Raw genomic sequence first — 21,138 nt, forward strand, 5'->3', positions numbered from 1 at the left:
GTTAAATAAATTTAAGGAGGAACTGGACAGGCATTTGGAGGGAATGGTGTGATTTTTTTTTTTTTTTTTTGTTTTTATTTTATTTTTTTTTTATTTTTTTATTTTTTGGCTGATGCTGCATAAGCTCCTACACTTGCTTTCTTGCATCATGTGCCACTACTACTACTACTACTTCACCATTCCATAATTGTGAGTATTACCCTTTTGCAATGGCGCAGCTCTACAAAAATAGTCTGTTATCTTAATATGAATATTCAATATTTAACTTAATGTCAAGTTATTAGAGACTCCCTGGAGATTTGGAATTGTGCATTCTAATAATAGCTGTTATCTTCTGAGAGCATCCTCCTTTGCACGTACAGTATGTAGTAAGTACCTGTTGTCACTATCCATTGGCCTTTCTTGTAGAAGCATCGTTTGTAGTAAGTTTCGAGCTGTGTTACAGAGTATCTTAAAAGTACAGCTGGTGGGATAAATTTCTAAAAGTTTGAAGAGTTCCTGTGGATCTGTGCCAATGATAAAAGTACAATTTATTAAAAAAAATAAAAATAAATTTTTATTTTTGTTAATAAATTTGTACTTTTATTTATTTGTTTTTGCATCAATATCTCTAGGTTTCTAAATAATACAGAACACTTATGAAGTTTTTACAATTTTTGTTTATTATGAACAGAGTGATATAGTATCCATAGATCAGATTTGCAAAACTATTAACACCAACTTTATGAACATTATGCAGTTTTTCTATATGCATTAAGTGTGGAGGGAAGCATTCTGTGGATGCTGCATTTCACTATTTTAGCCTACTTACGAAAAACAAGACAGATGTTGAGTCGAAATGTATATCATTACAATTTTTTCTTCTTCTGTAGCAGAAATGGCGCTGTGCAAAAGAAACGAAGACAAAGTGGAGGATATACTGTACACATATAAAGAGGGTCATAACTCGATTCGAAACATGGAATGAAATTTAATATACAAAATGAAAAATTACCTCATGTTAGAATATGCCAAAGTGTCATAGAAACAGTGTACCAAAATTTCCCTATAAACAACAGACGTCTTTTCTGGCTAAGAAAATCCCTTATGTTATTTTGTTAGAATGAAATTTCACGCTGGCAGCATCAAGGAATAATTCACGTGCTGCCGAAGACTTTGCTATCCAAGCAAATAGTTACCGCCCATGACTCATGAAAACTGGAGTTCCTGTGGAATAGAATATTCCGAAAATGTCACAGAAGCTGGGACTTTGAAAAGTACTCCAACCGCCCGTGATTTAAAATGGTACATTGATTTCCAAAGTTTCTTTTTAAATAGTGTTTTTTTTTTTTAGAATTTTAAATAGAGGTGAGGAAGATTACTAGAAATTGTCGTTCACAAGCTTATCGAATCGAGTGTTTCTAAACGAACATTCCTCGAATCAAAAATATCAACGGGCACAGTAAAACTTTCCGTTGGCACATATCCTCCGTATGCAATTTAAGAGAGAGCGTATGACCATCTTTAATCATCTGCAATTGAGGATATAGTTATAGTCTATCAAAATAAAAATACACTTATAAATATTTGTAAGCTTTAAAACATGAAAAGAAAAAATATTTTCTTATGAAATGCATTCGCACAGCACCTACACATGAAAAAAACGATAGCCTTTTAGACTCAAATTTTATATGATTTAAACATATATTTATTTTTATAAACATAAATTCCAGGGTAAAGAAATGGGGTTATTATCATCGCTGGTCCCATTTTCCTACGATACCCCATTTAATTGGAGGATTTATGAAAAAGAAAAATAATAATAATAAATGCAATCTTACAGTGTCATATGATAACTTTTCTGCCTTCATATGAACTAGTCCTGACGTTTTTTGAGTTTGTGGAGGGGACATGAAATAAAGATGAAAATTATAATAGCAGTTCTAATTCGCCTTCTTTGTAAATAAATAGAAAAACAAGACAGGAATCAGTCCTATTCTTTTGCATCTTACAACTTTTCTGAACATAATAGCAAAAATATACTATTAAAAGGAAGTGTCTTCCTTTTAAATATTTGTTAAAGAAAAGTGAAGGGATTATAAATTATCAATAAATCAAAATACACATTATCAATATCATGCGTAATAACAATTGATCCTTTTTTACAAGATATATATTTTAACAAGATATATATATATATATAAACAAACGTGAGCTCATTTAAATGCGAAAACCATGCCTGGTTTCTGGTTTGAATGGCGAAGAGAAGTTAACCAGCCATGTAAATTAAAACAATTGTTTTTTATTGATCAACCTGGTAAATGACGAAGTTATTCTTTATGGCATTCTTAAAACTAAAATGAGTTTTTAAATCAAAAACTAAATAAATGAAAGTTTGTGTTCTTTTGAAAACACTCCGAATGGCTAAATTTTTTTTCTTTCTTTCTTTTAGGAGTACAGTTCCTTTTCATGCAGTGTTTTAAGCTGAAGATTAAATTTGGTAGGCAAAGTTTATTTAATTTGAATTCATATATTTATGAATTATTTTATTTTCGTCAAAAATTTTCTTTATTGGTTTTCTGATTGTTCAACTTAATATTACGTTACAAATCTTTTCATATATAAATTAAAGGGCAAACTTGCTTTAAAAATGTTTTCTTTAGGCAAGGATACAAGGAGATAACGTTTGTGAATGAAATGTAGCAGATTTTATTATCAAGTTATTCCTCTTTTACTACAGGTATAAAGTAATGACAAATATGCATTAAATTTTTATACCAGTTCATCGGAGACCGAGATGAGAGTATTAAAACCCACAAAAGTTGAGTAGAAATTCAATAAAGATTTATTTGCTTAAAATAAGAGGGTGGTTCAAATGAAAGTAACAAAAGCGAACGGTTACTGACTCAAACGTGTGAAGAGATTATGTAAAAACCTCATTAAAAGTTTCACATTAATCACCCCTACCCTTGAAATACACCTCTACCATCTTCGAAACTAATGCTTGAATACCGTTAAAGAACACTCTAATATTGGGCTCATGCAGCCTACCTATATGGATTTAAATATACACGTGATGAGATAGGCTTCCAATCGGAAGTTTTCTTCGGTATCTCAAAATAAAATTTAAAAAAAAAAAAAAAAACAGGAAAAAAATTAAGAAGCAAGCTTCAAATGGCCTAGCTATGTTTTACGTCACTTTAGATATTGTTTAAAAAGATATATCTATTGGCTAAAAATTATGAATACAATTACGAATAAGATTATGAATTCAAATATTCGTACAGCGAGGATGTGATTCCGGATGTTATTAATAAGATAATAAATTGCCGATTAGTCATCGATGTTTCTTTTTTGTTGCTGTGAACCAATTTAAAATTGTTCGTGTACTGATTGTGATCATTCCTTGTTCGGGATTAAAGGCTGTGTACCAAATCAAGAATTTTTCATACAAAGTAATTAAATGTCTTCGAAAATATCATTATAAAATAAATTACCTAGTTTCAAGTCTTACCCTCGTGGATACAAAATTATGGAAATAATACAAAGATACATTCATTTTTTATATCAATATGTAAATCCTACTTTGATATGCTTAACTAATTTTTTATCACTCCTACATCTATTATATCATGGTTCGAGAAAATCTATCAATTTCTTCGGACTTTCCGAACAGTTCTCTTTCGTAGTCTTTCAACTGCTGCAAGAAGCCTCTGTTGGGAGTAATGATTGGTCGCGCGTCCTTTGCCTTCCTTAACGCTGCATCTAAATGCATTCTCTGTCTGCTCATCAAGTAACCAACTACTATTGTGCCGGCACGTGATATACCGGCATTGCAGTGTACAAGAACCCATCCACGTTTTCGTCCCTCGTCAATGAACTGGAAACAGTCTTCGAAGTGTTTACGGATGTTGGTGTCCGGTAGGTCTCGGATGTCCAGCCTCTTGTAGGTCATCTCTGTCTGGAAGTAGTTAGGGATGGCAGTGGCTAGATTTAAAATGTGAGTTACTCCAAAACTGTGGAGTAAATTTAGGTCTTGGGCTACATCTTGAGAACCTTAAAACACAAGAAAGAGAGAGAAAAAAAGTAAGTGAACATTAAAAAGGCAGTGTACACCATAATTGCTGTAATTTAAAATATTGATTTCGAGCAGTTATGGACACCATTGATAACACTACCCAACATGATTTTTACCTCCAGCAAATCAATGGTTGTTTCTGGTCAAGTTTTATGTATAGAATTTAAAATCAATCATAAAAATTTCCTATCACGTCTCAGTTTTAAGATATAGATAGATAAGTGAATTCTGTACAAAGATATCGTTACTGTTTGAAATGCAATTTTTAAACTTATTAATGTTTGGTTGGTTTTATTTATTGGGCTAAAAGTTAAGCAAGTACATCATTACTGTTCTTGCAATATAGTATATTTTGATGCACTTTTCCAGACAAGTCAGTATTTTTATTAATTTCATTACACCATTCAACTTGCGTCAATCACCCAGGCAACTTCTGCTATGTTTGTGGACACTGAACCCCAAAACTCAGAGGTAGAAAATATACAGTGTCACAAAAGTTGCATTTTCATTGTACTTCGGCTGCAAGATCGGTGACCAAGAAAAAAATTTGGCTCCACATATCTGTTGTATTACTTGTGCAACGAACTTAAGACTGTGGTTATATGGCAAGCTGAGAGCATTACTTTTTCCGTCCCTGTGGTGTGGCGCGAGCCCAAGAATCATTCGACGACTGCTGTTTCTGCATGACAAAAATAAAAAGTACAGTATTTCCAAAAAGAGCCAGCATTGTATCAAATATCTCATCAGCAATTAGGCCAGTGCCACACTGTAAAGAACTTCAGTACCTGTGCCACCAAAATCTTGGGGTATTGAAAGTAGTGATGAAGGTACAGAAGAAATCGTTTTACCAGATGTTGCGGAACCATGTACTTCACATGATTTGGACTACGAGCCAGAAAAAGAAAAGGCCCCACACTACATTGAACAAGAAGAATTAAGCGACTTGATCAGAGACTTTGGCTTACCCAAAGAGAAGGCTGAATTACTCGGATCCAGACTACAGCAGTGGAACTTACTCGCCAAAGGGACAAACATTACAATATACCGTAAGCAAAATGAAGAGTTTTCAAGATATTTGCAATGGAAAACAATATGTGTGTCTGGAAAGACGTCGTTGGTCTTATGCATGAACTGAACATTTGATCACAATACCTCTGAATGGCGTTTGTTCATTGATGCGTCAAAGCTAAGTTTGAAAGCAGTATTGCTTCATAATGGAAATACTTTACCATCAATTCCTCTTCTTCGTGCTGTTGGCCTGAAAGAAACTTCTGATAGTATGTCCCAGATTCTTGCTGCTATACGTTACAATGACTATGGTTGGAATATTTGTGGCGATCTCAAATTGATTGGACTGCTTGTTGGGTTGCAAGGCGGTTTCACTAAATACTGTTGTTTCCTGTGTTTGTGGGATAGTCGTGCAACAGCCAAACACTACATCGTACAACACTGGGATAAGAGAGATGAATATATTCCCAGTAAAAGCAATGTAAAGTATGTTCCATTGGTTGATCTACAAAAGGTTTTTCCTTCCCCCTTGACACATCAAGCTTGGACTGATTAAGAATTTCACTAAGGCACTGGATAACGAAAGCAGAGGATTCGCATATTTACTGAAAATGTTTCCAAATTTATCTCATGCAGAGCTGAAGGAAGGAATTTTCATAGGTCCTTAAATAAGAAAGCTCCTAAAAGATGAAGAATTTCAAAGAATTATGATGTGTAATTGGCTGCATGGAGATCTTTCAAGGCTGTGGTACACTGATTCCTCGGAAAGAGAAAAGAAGAGAACTATGAGCAACTGGTGAGAAACTTGCTGAAATGTTACAAAAACATGGGATGCCGAATGTCATTAAAAATGCATTTCCTTCATTCCCATCTGGATTTCTTTCCTCAAAACTTAGCAGATGTCAGTGATGAACAAGGAGAGCGCTTCCATGAGGACATATCTGCAATGGAAAAACGATACCAAGGTCGCTGTGGCTCTGCCATGATGGGAGATTACTGTTGGTTCCTTAAACGGGAAAGCAATCTGGAGTATAAAAGGAAATCATTGAGTGGGAAACATGTCTAAGTAACATATATTGTGTGTAATAATCACAACCATGTATGCTGATATTGTATAAAGACAAGGATAAAAAATGCTTATATCTTTTGATGTAGACGTGACAGAAGTAAAAGATTGATATTTTCATAATCAAGACATTAATTTTGTTCAGAATAACCAACTTTCGTTCCAAAGGTATGACGAAAAAACCATTTTGTCGGGTAGTGTAATTATTAAAGTAAACGTACACAATTCAACAGTACAGAAAGAGCAAAACACTTAACGCTTGCTGTTTTTTTATCTTATGTTTTTTCGTACTGTACACGCATGTATGATGGATTCGCTTTTATTCGCATCCGAATAGTAGCAGTTACGAAGATGTTTTGTACGTTGGACTTTCACTGCGCTCAGTCAGGGACAATTTCCAATCATTCTGCATTTAGGGCCTCTTTGATTTTCAATTATTTAGTGTGTATGTTTAAGTTAATCTTATTAAAAATGAAAGAAAAAGCCAGTAAGACATATTACATCAATCTCTATATACTATCTTTCAGGAATTTCCATATTAACAAAACAAAAATAAATATATATTTTTTATGAATTTGGATAAAGTTTTGTTTTGTGAACATAAATAGACATCTTATTCATTTCTATATTTATTTCCATTGAAATTCTCATTATTTTTATTGCGTTTCTCTCGCTCTTTATTTTTATTTTATTTATTTATTATTATTTTTTTTTGGAACTTATAATGTGTTTCCCCTTTTATTTCCTCAGTTTTTTCTCTTTATCTTCTGCTCATTATTCTTGACATTACTTTTGCTGCGTGCTATATTAAATTAGTTCTGAAATCCATAATTTGACTGGATTATTTTTCTTTTCTTTTGGAGTCAGTAGTATCAAAGTCGTCCTGCCATCTTCCCTAGCTGATAGTTGTCCCGGGTTCAAATAAATTCATTTAATAAAATACAAAAAAAAAAAAAAAAATCCCTTCTTATACGTAGACAGATATAACATTTAGCATATATATATAGACGGATCATATAAATTGTCTGCATATATTTCTTAGTTCCCTTATCATGCATTTCTAGTCACTTGGGTATTGCCATTGTCTTGCCATGACAATCATCTCGATCTAATTGCCTTTCCCTTAATTTTCTTTAGTGTTTTTTTTTCAAACTGTCATATTAGGGTTATCTGAGAACATTCTCATACACCCATGTGTATTATGTCCGTAAATTGCGTGTTTTCTGATCGACAAGCTTTTTTACTGGACAAAAGACCCGAGCCTGCTTAAGATCATCACTTAAGACCTACTAACTCAGTCACGCAGTGAAAAAATTCATAAAGGTTCCTCTCGCGTCATCCACTGTGAACCCTCTGAAAGGATCCACTGTTTCCTGTACGCGTCAGATGGAGTATTTTCGCATTAACCGTACGAAAGCGCTGTTAAAGGAATATTTTCAAAATATGTAGGTTATGCTTTTTTGCTAAACGCGTTCAAACGCTCAGATAACTTCTGTTATATGAGTTAGTTGATGTTTTAGTTCCTTGTCAATGTGCGGGGGTTACATTTTGGGGGCGGAATGCTTCCAAAATTGCATGATTAACAAGGAATTTTGTCGTTTTGTTGTTTATAATGGCTTTAAATCCAGAAATTCCTCTGTTGTTTTAGTGAGGAACATCCTCGCGAAATGGTTGGCTGGTTCCGTTGGCTCGCTGTTTTGTCATCTATAATAGTCGCAATGTAATTTAAATGCGAGTTTTAATTTTAGTTTAAAATTATTTAAATGCATATCCTCAGTTCGATTTGAATGTTGTGTGGACTGGGTAATAATAAAAAAAAAAAAAAAAATTCGAGAAATATCTCACGACGAAACCTTCCTCCACCTCAGATCGTTTAACTAAGCCTCGATTAAAGAAGTGTTTAGAAATGAATTTTGATCTATTGGATCAAGTTGGTACTACAAGTGCGTCACTGATTGAAGTGTGCTGCACTGAAAATCGGGGAACTCGTCGGAAGTGGAGCACTTGTAGCACACTGGACGAAAAATCGATCCGACGAGAGAACAGAGCACTTGCCATTCTACAATGTTATCGCCGAACTAGTTGGAGGCCCTGCGTTAGAAGCAGACACCATCTCCGGCAGGAAAGCGAATTATCCATCTCTCCCATGTTTTAAGTCTCTCATATTTGGGTATCACAAAAGTTTCACAGTTTTAGTCTTTCATTGGGACAGCACCTTAGCACTCACTTCATCATGCAATCGAGCCACCACGGACCTTTCTGTAGAATTTGTTCATTCTTTTTAATAATCTCGAAATTGCATCATCAGTACACTTCGGTTACATGTTTTCAATACTCATTTAAACGTAACATTAAATTCATTATTGGTTTAATTAAACCATTTGTAATTAATGATTTAATTAAAATGTAATACAGAAAATAAAATAGAAAAATGAAATGAAAATAATTACAGCAGTTTAAGGCTGCACAAAATAGTTTCTACAATTCTTCAGATGACGACATGGTAAACTGCACACGGTAATTGACAGATGTTGTCTTAAAGGATAAGGCGGAAAACCTTAACGGAAAATAAAACTTTTAGATAGAGTACCATAATGGTTTAGAATGACTGTAATAGATTGCGTATACTATCCCCAACATGTATTAGGATGCCTTACTATGGTTGTAGTAATGGGTAATTCAACAGGTCACATGACAAATAAATGGCAGTACCAGTTAAGTAGATATAAGAGACATGCACACTCAATAACAGATATCTGGAACAGAATAGAAGAAAAAGGTCTTGAACCTTCACAATTCAAGCAGAAAACTAGTCGCTGCCTTAAGGGAGGAGTATAAGCAATGGTCCAGTTTCCACATTGAAAAAACTCTTAGAAATTATCTCCTAGAGGACTGTTGATGTCGTTAAAACTCATTGGGTACGGGGAAATAAGAGATATTTCTTTTTTCTACCCATTGAATGTTTGTTTTTTCTTCATATAGTGTCCCAATTCATGGTAGAGGTCAATGTTCTTTACATTGGTATGCACCAAGCTAAGCAAACGTATAATTTTTTCCCCTCTTGCATCATTTATCTTTCTGTGCTTGTTGCTCATATTTGTCTCTGTACAAAGGAAACAGGGAATCCTTCAGCACCAGTCCATTTATTTCTGTCTCGTTTTGTATATCCCCCCCTCTACCTTCCTCCCCGCGAGATCCCTTTCAATGTAATCCCTTTGAATGAACGTCGTGATTGCTCGACCTTTTGGCAGGCATTCACTTTGTTTTGGTCGTACTTAAATTTTACTTCGAAACAAGCGACAGTCTTGCGATCTGGAAGAGCGTAAATGCCAGTTGTATTGAAACACCTAATACACATGCCACCTTTTACACACTGGACTGTATATGTGTTAGAGTAGTATGAATATTTACATAAAATGCATTCTTTATCGAAGTTTATTAAAAAAAAGTTCCAGACGTAATCTTATCAGTTTGTACTCCTGTGCTGCCATCTCACGATAAAATAAAACAGTTTTACAGTTATTTTATTTTCGAATTGCTACAGTTAAGCTGAGGAGTAGGCAATTTTATTTATGATTACATATATAGAATTGTTCTAATTATAAATACCCGTAACTTTACTACGGTGTTAAGCAAGAAGGAATGGCTCTATAATGCAAGGTTATTTTAAAAGTAGAATGACTATTTAACAAACCATAACTTTATAACGCATTTTTCTCAATTCTTTCATCCTCTTCAGAAAGAAAAGTTTAATTGATAATCAGTTTTCAACCAAATGACGCATATCTTCTTTGGCGAGTATAGTGACGGAATACGATGTAACTACCATTAATACATGCTTATTACATATACCGTATAGGGCTATATGCAGTGTAGGAGGGTGCCTCCCTTACTTTGGCAGTGGTAATTATAATTGAGTACTTGGTGCAAAGGAAGACAGCCCTATGAGTCAGTTCTAGATCTGATTCATGCCAGCTGTAATGAAGCGCCTTATGCATGCATTGTCTGTGTATGTGTTAGAATGTTTTCTTAAATAAATCATGCTTCGTCTACTTTCTTTTAAAAATCTCCATGCTCTTTGAGAAATATGATGTAGGTTTGAATGAATAGCACTGGTAATGATGGATAGGGAAAATGTGCGTGCATACATTTATTTAATGAAACTACGCCAGAGAGCATCATGCACTCTAGTCGAATGCGCTGACATCGTTCAAGGACACTCAGAGTTCTCCCTTAAGATAATGTTGTTTTTGTTATTTTTACAGGAGTAGAAGAAATGGCACAATTAAATAGAAAATTATCTCAACAATGTTGCTGGATACTGTAGTGGGGACAATAAAAGAAAGTTTGAATGCTAGTGGGGTTTCAAAATACCATCCGGAATGGCGATGCCTCTCCCCACTTTTCTTCACGTGCATTAGAAAGAAGAGATAAAAGTGAACACTGGAGGGTACACGCTTATACCGGAAGTATTAAAACTAAGATGTATAAGATCGTGTGCCAAATACTGTTTTAATACAATATATATGTGGCAATAGCTTGCCTATTTCCCATGTAAGCACGTGGAGGAATCACGCCATTCTGGACCAGTTACATCACACCGAGTGAGTAATCACGCAGGAGGTTTAAAAATAACGCGAATGTTGGACTCTTCCCAAGAGACAAACATGCTGAAGGTCATGCGAATCAAGGGAAGGATGGCAGGCAAAATGAGAGAGGTTAAATATTCATACGTTGTCATCTACGTGTATGTGTGTCAGAAACTGCATTCCTCATTGTTTGTGTCGTTAATAATCATTTCTTATATGACATTGAATTTTAACTGCGGCATTCTTTCTTTAATCCCTCCCCTCCCTTCCTTTCTCTCCATACGAACTTGAAGGGCACAGCTCTTGACGCTGCTCTTTCATTATACTTGTATTTACCCAGGAAACGAGGACAAACAGTGTTTTGCCGAACAGCGCACAGACGCGTCTAGTAGGGATGAGTGCGTTGCTATGCCAACTGTAAAGTCCACAGACATGTTTCGAACAAAGCAGAAAGAAGCAAATACATCTGTTAGAGAACAGACACTTGAATATTAGTGTGCAGCTGCATCGAGAAAAAAAAAAAAAAAAAGTATGCGTTGCATAATGAGAACAGAAATGGCTTAATAGGACTGATTTGGTGTTAGGAATACTCTTGATAAGTGACGGTTGCCAAGAGATAGTGTCTCTCGCTTTGTCAGGAAGGCAAGAATGGGATAAGGCCTATCATTGAAAGGCTGTAACAACCCTCTACAGCTCAGATTCTTTGGAAATTGGTATAATAAGGATAATATTGTAGCATTCCTCAAATTGTTATGAAAGTACTAGCGTTATGATGTATTTCACTTTCAGTCTTTCATGCACATTGTGCTGCGGAGTGATGTTGCCCATTTCTCGATAAGATTTTGTCCTTTATTCTAGTTTATCCGTAATGCTTGTTGTCCTTGGCAAACAATTCAGTCGTAGAGGATAACCGAATTTTATGGCCTGATATTCGATAAAAGCACGAATGCCACGATTTCAAAACTGTACCAAAATCCTTCCTGACAGCAGCCATAAGATAAATGCAAATTACTCCAGTGTAAAGTAGTGCTGTGAATTAAAAATACGATTTAACTATCACTATATAATTACTGGTAATAGCGATAATAAGTTAACAAGTTCTTGTCAACGATTCCTTAGGATTTTATCGCCCTTAAATTTTTACATTGTTAGCTTTGTTAATTTTTAGTAATTAATAAATTACTGATATAGAGTTTCTGAAGGGGAAGGGAAACGACCGTTGCTTTTAGGATTGCTTCTCCAGATCTATCAGCTACACGTACAGAAGTATATCAGTAAACGATAAGTTAAAAAGGTCGTTGACAATTTGAATAACAACAGTGGACTTTAACACGGACTTCAGGATCACTTCAGGATGAAACACGAAACAAAAGATGTTTTAATTAAGGATAAGCGCAAATCATTGCATAATAACATTCAAATTTAACAAGAAAACAGCTGAAGCGGCCAATAGTTACGATATTATCATTGACGAATATAAAATCCCTCGATAGATTAGTTGGATTGGTCTTGTTGACTTGTTACAGACATTTTGATATTTTGAGAGCCAATTAAGAATATAAATACCGTTGTTAAAAGATGAAAATAAAACAGATGCCAACCAATAACTGCCCACGATGTTGTAGCTTAATAAGAAACAATCAAATGATTGTAACTTTTTTTTAGACGCGTTAACGTATATGCATAATGCGCCTATCGCATTCACTATGTACATCTGTCTGTCTGTTCATCCGCATGTAATAACTTTGCTCCTGGTGGATGGATTTTTATGACACTTTATATTTGTCCTTTTAAAAAGATTTGTAAATCGGACTGATAGAAATTCGGCAGTTATTATTTCTTTTTTTTTTCTTTTTTTTTCATGCATATTATATATGCTATCCATATTTTGTATATTCTAGCTAAAGCACTGGATATTATGTCTGTTGTCACGCGCTGGTTGGAGGAATCAATGTGGCGGATGCGCAGAAAAGAAATTCTCAGTTCGCGTATAAAATTCGTTGCTTTTTTCTTTGTTTTGAATCATGAATTATTTGCTAACGCGCCTGAAATGTAACGCATTGCCTACATTAACTAACTTGTTTATCATTATAACAACTAAAATATGGCAGCAACTGGTACTATTAGCTATAAACACGTTCCTATAAATGGAGGTTACGAGGTTGAATAACGTGTTTCATACAAGAAGCTGACACTTTAGATATCTTCTAAATCTCCTAATTTGTAAAGGGAACAACAATACTCAACAATGTGGGAGTTTCGTAATAGCGCAAGCACTTAGGCTAGAAAATTAGGTTTTGGAGCAGGGCCAGAAAAGTTTGCTGTTGATTCAACAATAAAACACGCGCACAAAGATGTGTTTTATCTTCGACTCCACGTTTAGAAAAATGTCCATAAGAGGCGTTTGCAATTTGTTTCGTCAGATTTTCTAGAGGAAACATTTCAGATTAAACTGTCTCGTCCGATTGGCGCTGTGCACCACTTTAAAAACAAACAAACAAGGTTGTCTTCTTATTATACATGCGGAGGAAAGCGCCCATAAATAAACGAATTTGAGGGATGTCTGCTGTAAAGTTGAGTAATAAGTTGATGACGTATTGAGGAACTGTTGACACATTTTGGCAATGTCCTATTGTCTAAAATTCGTGAATGTGCCAATATGCGCACAGTACTATCACCACACATGTTCACATTACATGACATTTAAATTTAATATTTCATTTCGCAGAAAAAAGAAACCTTCCTCTGTTTTTTGACTTTTATTTTTCCTCCCTTTGCTTAGAACCTTTATTCCGTACCCATACTATTTATTTTTTTTTTGTCTTATAAATTGTTTTTCTTTGAAAACAGCTGCGAGAATATGGATAATATAATTTTGCTGCTAAATCCAGTTGTTTCAATAGCTCTCTTATATCGTCTATAGAAATAATAAAAATAGAGGAAGCAGCACTTTTGAGTTTATTTATTGATTCCTCGAAATAACTAGAACAAGGCGTATCGGAAATACGTAGAAAGCACGCGAAAGAAAGAAAGAAAGAATAATAATCAAAAATATCAAGTTTCTAAGAAACTGTTATCTCGTTGTCATGACAACTGGTAACATTTTGTATCTGAGAGAGAGAGAGAGAGAGCACTTAAAACATTTTAACTTTAGCGAGACGATATGGAGGTCTGTGAAACGTTTCAGTGCCAACAGCGGAAACACAGATAGTATTAATGGACCGATACCCAGCTTAACTTAATGTTACCATCGAAAAACAGAACAGGTCAATCTGGAATGTTGGTATATAACCAATCATACAAGTGCAAATACATAGAAAATATGGACAGATTTATAGAAAGAATTATTTTGCAAACTTTTAAACCACAGAGTTGGCTAAATCAAGAATGCCACAAGGAAAAAAAAAATATATATAAAAAGAAGCTAGGGATGCACTCAGCACGACTGCACTTCCCACATGAAGGATCGACTGTGGTACACTGTAACTGCTTTATCACACTGTGTAGAAAAGGTTTGAAATCCGTTCCCCATCTTGTCCCGGCAGAGTTCAGAAATACTTCTTGTCGCGATGGGAAGGCATTATTGTATGTTTTTTTCCATTCCAGAAACTGGAATTTCGTAAAACATGCCCACTGAAAATAGAACATAGGCCGACTACAGATACGATATATCAGTGGTTTTCAACCTTTTTTTAATAACGTCACCCCTAAGTAATTTATTTTATTTTGCGGCACCCCCGTTCAATTTTCTGCCTGTTAGATCCGATTCTCTCTCTGTGTATATATAATATTAAAAAATATATATGTTATATGATAGTTATTGCAATAATATAATTATAAAAATTACATTTCATAATACAAATACAATAAATTTATTCTTTATATAGAAGTACTAAGTAAACATCAATTATAGATTGCCATAAAATTTAAAAAGATACTGTACACCGTTTTATAATGAAATAAACATATAAATTTTTAAAAAAAATAATAAGTTTTAGTGACTTAAATCCAAATTACGTGGCACCCCTGGAATGTTGTTGCGGCACTCCGATTGAAAACCATTGCGATATACTGATGCCTCGTGGTCTTAGTTACTTCAGGGAATAATCTATACAACCCCTATGCATCAAAGACCTTGTGGACAATCGTCTTTTCTCAGCAGTGCGTTTAAATTTTCGGAAGAAATTCTGGCATACACTTACTATTTTTTTTACACACTTTTTTTTTTTTTTTGGACAGAAAACATTATGAAGAGAGGACATGTACTGGAAACCGAAAATGGCACAGTGTTTAATAGACCAAAATTACAATTAAATGTATAGTATCTATTTTTATCAGACGCTTATCCGACACATGCATGCATATGTTATACACCAATTCTAATTAGCTCTAACATTAGGATTACACGATTAATTACAACTTTGATCGAACTTGTAATCGGCAGTGACCATCTTAGCATTTTGGAAAATTTGTTTTGAAATTTTTACAAGTGGAACGCTGTAAGCTTCATTTTAAAAAGTAAGCTTATAAGTCTGAACGCCACTTCAGTCCATTCCGATTTAATTAGGATAATATCGGGAAATTTTCACTGGGTTCTCCCACTAATGGAATGGTTAAACTGCTGGCTTTTTTTTTTTTTTTTTTTTTTGTGAACCCACATATACAGGCAAATCTATGATTGATTGTTTCTTCGTAGCTTCATATATAATGTTTTTGCTGAAGAACTAAACGTCGACCAAACGGGGAAATAACATCGGAAAACTCAACCGAGACGGTATGTCTCTGTATGCTGACAGAATTATGATAACCAAATGCAATGCCAATTTAAGAGGGTAAAATGAAATCCTCCAATTATCAAAGTACAAAAAAATGATTGGAAGAAATTTTAGATTTAGAAAACTCCAAAATTTATTCTGAAGTTTCTTACAGTCCTTGTGAAGAGTTGTACCGTCTCAAACATTTTGGAGTTTTTCTTTTTTTTTTTATATTTCTTCCACTTAGGTCGTTGTCAACAAACCTTTACACATTTTTTTTCTCTCAACTTCATTAAGGGCCCCTTCTAGCTTATCGTAAATTTCAAATTATCTTAATTGAGCATGAACAACATTTCAACCGGAGTACCCGGAACATAATGGTTCGAAATCACTCGCAAGTAAAATCGATTTTGTTGAAGCCTGCTTTCAGAGTTCTTCACTCCACGGCTTCTGTGTCCAGACATTATAAATCTTATGCGTGCAGGACGATATCTGTTTGTCTAGAGTGTGTCGTACGTCTTCAGCTCATTTGGAGAAAACGGCATTGCTAACCGTGCAGTCTAAATATAGTTTCATTGTTTGCAGGCATCAACAGTGAAACTACAGTCCAACCACGCACTACAACATACCGCACTGATTCTCTGATATCGAGAAAGTCATTATATGGCGTCAGTCTAATTTATGATGCGGGTGATCTGCTATCATAAATTATAGTGGGCGCGTAGAGTAGCTAGTCTCCGTGGGGTAACCATCACTGATCGAAACACGTAAGAAGAATACACAGACAGTAAATGTTAGCAGTGATGTTTCTGCTTGCACGTTAGGATTTTTGAAGAAAGTTTTTAAAGCTTTAAAAATACTGTAGTCTATAATTAGCACTTGGGATAAACAAGTAGTTTTTATTTCACTCAGACGACAGTAAGGTTGTGTGTATATGGAATGGTTTGCTTCTAAGACAGTAGTAATCAAGTGTTCTCATTTGATTACTGCTGCATTCAAACACGGCGTCCTTCTTGGTATTTAGCTGCTAAATTCAGCAATGCGAAGTTTGTTCCAAATATCAGCACCGATTACAGGTTCGAGGCAAATTTACAAATGAATCGTGACACCCGGAAATCAGAAAAAATAAATTAGTATAAGTTATGAGGTCCTAGGACCTCATAATTTGGGCGACCCTTAAACGCAAACAGAACTCGAGGCCAATTCTGATTTAAAAAAAAATAATAATAAATAAATAAATAAATAAATATATATATATATTTTTTTGTCTTCTTTCTTTTAATTTAAAACTGACTAAATGGAAATATAAATATAAGCAGAATAAAGAGATGAGGTTATCTTCAAAGAAGTTCCTAAATTATTATTTGACTGGCGGTTACAACCTGAGATATGAAATCACTGCTTCATAAAATTGATTTAAACATTGTAGTACGTATACGCACGCCAAGAAAACTAACACAAGCCACCCCATCTGGAAATGACCAGCTGATTTCGAAATCATTTTCTGAATGAATGCTTGCGTGTGTTTTCACTCAGCTTTACTGTCTTAGTACTAGCAGTTCTGAAGTTGCCTCTAAACCAGGAACGGTAACCTTGGTAACGTATTTAGGGATTTCTAAAAATGGTCTATCTGCCTTGCCTCTGCAAACTCTTTAGAAGCGAAATATTTATACCCTTCTATATCTGGAACTTATCAGAATCGTGTCATTAAGAAGGATAGAAATTTCTTCTCTTATGCCACAAAGTACAGTATATGAAGTGCTCGCAGCAAACCATATCTCTTTAAGTGTGAGGGACCGATCATACGGATCCCTGTAGCTGTTATGGAGATAGCGATATATGTATTTACATAGCCCATGCGGTATCGTATTTTGTGCATTTAAAATTTGTTTTAGTTAATATTCCTTGAGAATTATGGGGATCTTTATAAAGTCAGTGAACTGACATTTTAATCAATATATTCTAATACGAGGTATTGATAAATATGATTTAGTTTTTTGGCTAATTTATCAACCTACAATTAATTAGTTTAGTTTTACGGTTTTTCTCTATCATAACCGAAAGCCAGTAAGAAGTTTTTAGATCGATTTTTTTTAAACTAAAACACTACTTTTGAAATTAGTGTTAATTAGATTTTAATATAAAATAGAAATTTAAATTAAATTTGAATTTAACCTATCTCCTGTTGTGAAATAGTCTACCTTATGCCTTGCCAATAAATTTTCTCAGCCACGTGAATTATATTTATTCCTCGAGAGATTTGGTTTCTTGTCATCATTCGTAAATTCACTTCACCATTTAAGTTGGACAAAAACTTCTTAATCCAACTCTTAGCAGGCCTATTATCCATTGTTGATTACAGCATGGTGTGGTTACTACACCAAAAATATCCTCAACGTAATCGAGTCCATACAGTTAAATCTGATTCTTCTGCTTCTGCCATCCCATCATATACCAAAGCCTATGCAAAAATTTGCAAGAAGTTCCACTCTCTCTCTCTGTATGAATCAACATGGCCCTACAGCTTCATGCAGTCAGTCATGTATTAATTTATTATCTTTTTTTAGTGGAAACTATATTTCCGTGCTATCCACAGTTTGTCCTCTACTCGTGAGGGATACCTTTTAGCGTACTTTTCTGTAGCACAACTTCCTGTTGCTGCGGAAGTTTGCCAGTCATTTCCAAGTCGATTCATTCTCTCATTTTCCCAACTTTGTCAAAGAAATCTCAGAAGAATAATTGACTATACAGTATATAAATTGAAATTGTGAATTTGTCTGATTATATGACATACAGTAGAATTGCGAAATAACGGAACCTTCGGGGATTCACGGTGCCATTATTTCGATTTTTCTGTTATCTAGAAAGTTTTTTTTATTTTTAATGTATTTAATGAAGAAATAATGAGGCCAAATAAGAAATAGAGAGATTAAGAATGCAATTTTATTAACTGCACATAAAAAAAAAAAACATGTTGACGATCTAGTGTTATATTCTGCCATTAATACACTTCTGCTTATGTCCCGTTCTATTTTCTTTACTATATCAAGTTTAGTCTGCCCGGATAGCACAGTGATATAGTCGCCATCCTCCACACACCGGATGGAAAAGACCCGGGTTCGAATCCCGTCGATGACGCGAGGAACTTTTATAAGCTTTTTTTTTCACACCGTGGCTGAATTAGTTGGTCTCAGGCGTAGATAGCAAAGTTTCCCCCCACAAACTGGGGTTTTTCGTCCAGCAAATCAGGCAGATCGAGTAGAGAACACACGCAATTTACAGACACAATGCACATGGGTATATCCTAATTTAATAGTTTGGATTATATCAAATTTGTCACTAAGCTTTAATGTTGTTCTTCTTTTCTTCTCTGTTGAGGTTTATTAAATTTAGGAGCCATAGTGAGGGGTTTTAATTTAAAGTAAATGTAATACTGCGGTATAATCCGTGACATCAGTACAGAATTCACTTTGAACATGGCGAACGTAAACAAATAAGTAACCACGTGACTTGCCGTTTTATTTTTTTTCGCGATTGCAAGACATCTGCGCTGTATGCATACAACCAATCTCAATTGTGCCGTGATTTAGGGCGCCGTGATTTCGACATTGTACTATATATGGTATTGTAGGTCTTGCCTGTTATCTATAGTATGTTTAACATTGGATAAATAAACAAACAATAACCGATGGTTTTCAATTCTTCATCAGGTTATTTACCTTCCCATTTCTTCCTTCAGTATCTCAAATTTAGCCATAAATTGTATTCGTCCTAAATATACTCAAAGTATTTTGAATAAAATTTTATTCTTATAGATTTTTGATAGGTAGAAATAAAGAAATCCTAGTAATATAATCTGAGTAGTGCAATTCTTTATATTCTCAGCAACAGTAAACAAGTTAAACAAGCAGATACCGTTAAGGGAGGTCGACGAACAAGATTTAAACGAAGATAAGACGCAGAACAAGTCTTAAGCCAAAGAGGAAGTTTTAACTTCCTGTTTGGTATTCTTCTTTCCTAATCAATCATGCCTCAACTAAACAGCTTAGCGTGAAAGTGCAACAAGGAAGAGTTGTTGGTTTATCTGTTTTCTGTTCTTTGTGAATGAAGTGCCGGTAATCTCTGCTATTTCTGTGATCACTAGGATAAAGTATTGGGAATGATGCTTGTTCTGCACAAGAAGCAATGTATCTCCGGTTCATTCACGAAAGAAAGAAAGACATCACAGCTGTCACATTTTAGTACAATATTGGAACCTCCTGACTGTACAAACTACGTTTCAGAATAGTATGACTCAGGGAACGAGAAGTGGGTCTCATGTTACGTTTATGATTATTTTGTGCTGAATTTGATCTGCTAGTCAAGCCAGTCGCTTTTGAACTTCATTCAGTGCTGACAGAATTCATTTATCCTTGCCACCACTTGCATATTTTATCATTTCTATCATTATTCTGAAAATAACAAAAGTTTGTTGACATTGTGGGTTTTCCTTTGATATACTTTTGCGTATTGTGATAATTCTTTACCGTACAATTGTCAAAACATCTCCGTAATAAGCCTTACTTTATAAATTCATAGTTCTGTCATCCTAACTGAAAAATACACTGCGCAAGAGAGCAATTCTTCTTGGACTAACTTGTTCTACGAGGTCTTTACCATCAGCATTCAAGGGTTATTGTTAATACAGTTAATTATTATTGATATATATCAACGATACGTGAAGTCCTCGCACTTACCTACAAGCAAGCCAGGCAACACCATTCCGACTTGTAGATCCGGTCGTAGGTCGCCTACATACCATGAACCTCCTCCTACTACCCTCGAAAGATATTTTCCTCTGAATGGATCTTTTTCTTCCAGGAGATGCGAACCACCTATTGTAGTAATCCTGGTTTGAACCGGTCTCAATCTCGTGGGAAGATAGGATCGAACTTCATCCAAAAGCAGACTACGACTTCTGAACCCACTACGATCCATTTTTGTGCTGTAAACCCCGTCAGCCAACCGCTTCACTAAACGCACCTGGTGGAACTCGCTTTCGTGCAAAGAACTGCCTTGCCGATATGATAAACGCTACCGTGTGCGGCTGGTTACATCCGTCAAAAGTTTTGCTAGACACTCCTCCTTCGTCCGCTGGCAACACCGTTCTAGCTATAGAAAAGTTGGCTTTCGTCCAGCCAGGCAGACGTTTAAATATTTGGCGCGGTTGACTGTTATCTACAGGTAGTCCACGTGCGTTGTCGCTGCTCATTCTGAGAATTCTGAAATCAGCACCAGTTGTGAGTAGTGTGACGCAGGAGAGGGAGGTTGGAAGGAAAGTGGGTTAATTTGGCAGCTTTTGCAAATAGGGAAATAAAAGTGGTTGGAAATCGAAGGTTACAGAAATGTCCTTTGAGAAAGAAAAGCTCCAAAAACTTTTCCAGTTCTTCATTAAATGAAGTTGTCGCCTCTCCATATTTTTTAAAGTGCTAGTATGCAGACTCTTTCTATTAGAATTGCTTAATATAAATTGCTTAGAATTGCTTAGTATAAATAAATTGCTGTTTATACTTGGTAAGGCCACTACCACCAGAAGAGCTTAGAAACTTAATTGTAACTTTTTTTTTTTTTTTTAGCAGTCGGTATGCAAACGCAACATTTATTATGGACGAGATTTTTTTTTTT

The 21,138-nt window shown here is 35.0% G+C and overlaps 1 protein-coding gene across 1 annotated transcript; it reads right to left on the reverse strand.

Moving 5' to 3' along the window:
* Positions 1–3,132: 3,132 nt before the first annotated feature.
* On the reverse strand, positions 3,133–20,637 carry LOC150079484 (dual specificity protein phosphatase 19-like). The gene is made up of 2 exons (XM_090383395.1): positions 20,211–20,637; positions 3,133–4,035 (listed from the first exon to the last, which is right to left on the reverse strand). Exons 1-2 carry the CDS (start codon positions 20,449–20,451, stop codon positions 3,605–3,607), a joined length of 672 nt encoding a protein of 223 aa, XP_090239521.1. The 5' UTR covers positions 20,452–20,637; the 3' UTR covers positions 3,133–3,604.
* Positions 20,638–21,138: the final 501 nt, after the last annotated feature.

The sequence above is a fragment of the Mastigoproctus giganteus genome, chromosome 10 (assembly GCF_048544385.1).
Source record: "Mastigoproctus giganteus isolate SK-2022 chromosome 10, ASM4854438v1, whole genome shotgun sequence".
In the NCBI taxonomy this organism is placed as follows: Eukaryota; Metazoa; Arthropoda; class Arachnida; order Uropygi; family Thelyphonidae; genus Mastigoproctus; species Mastigoproctus giganteus.

What these genes read in the sequence shown, in the direction of transcription:
- LOC150079484 (XM_090383395.1), bottom strand. Translation starts at nt 20,451, where the DNA reads ATGGATCGTAGTGGGTTCAGAAGTCGTAGTCTGCTTTTGGATGAAGTT. An exon ending in GTTGCCTGGCTTGCTTGTAG is followed by an intron (nt 4,036 to 20,210) that starts GTAAGTGCGAGG and finishes TTGTGTTTTAAG; the next exon opens with GTTCTCAAGATGTAGCCCAA.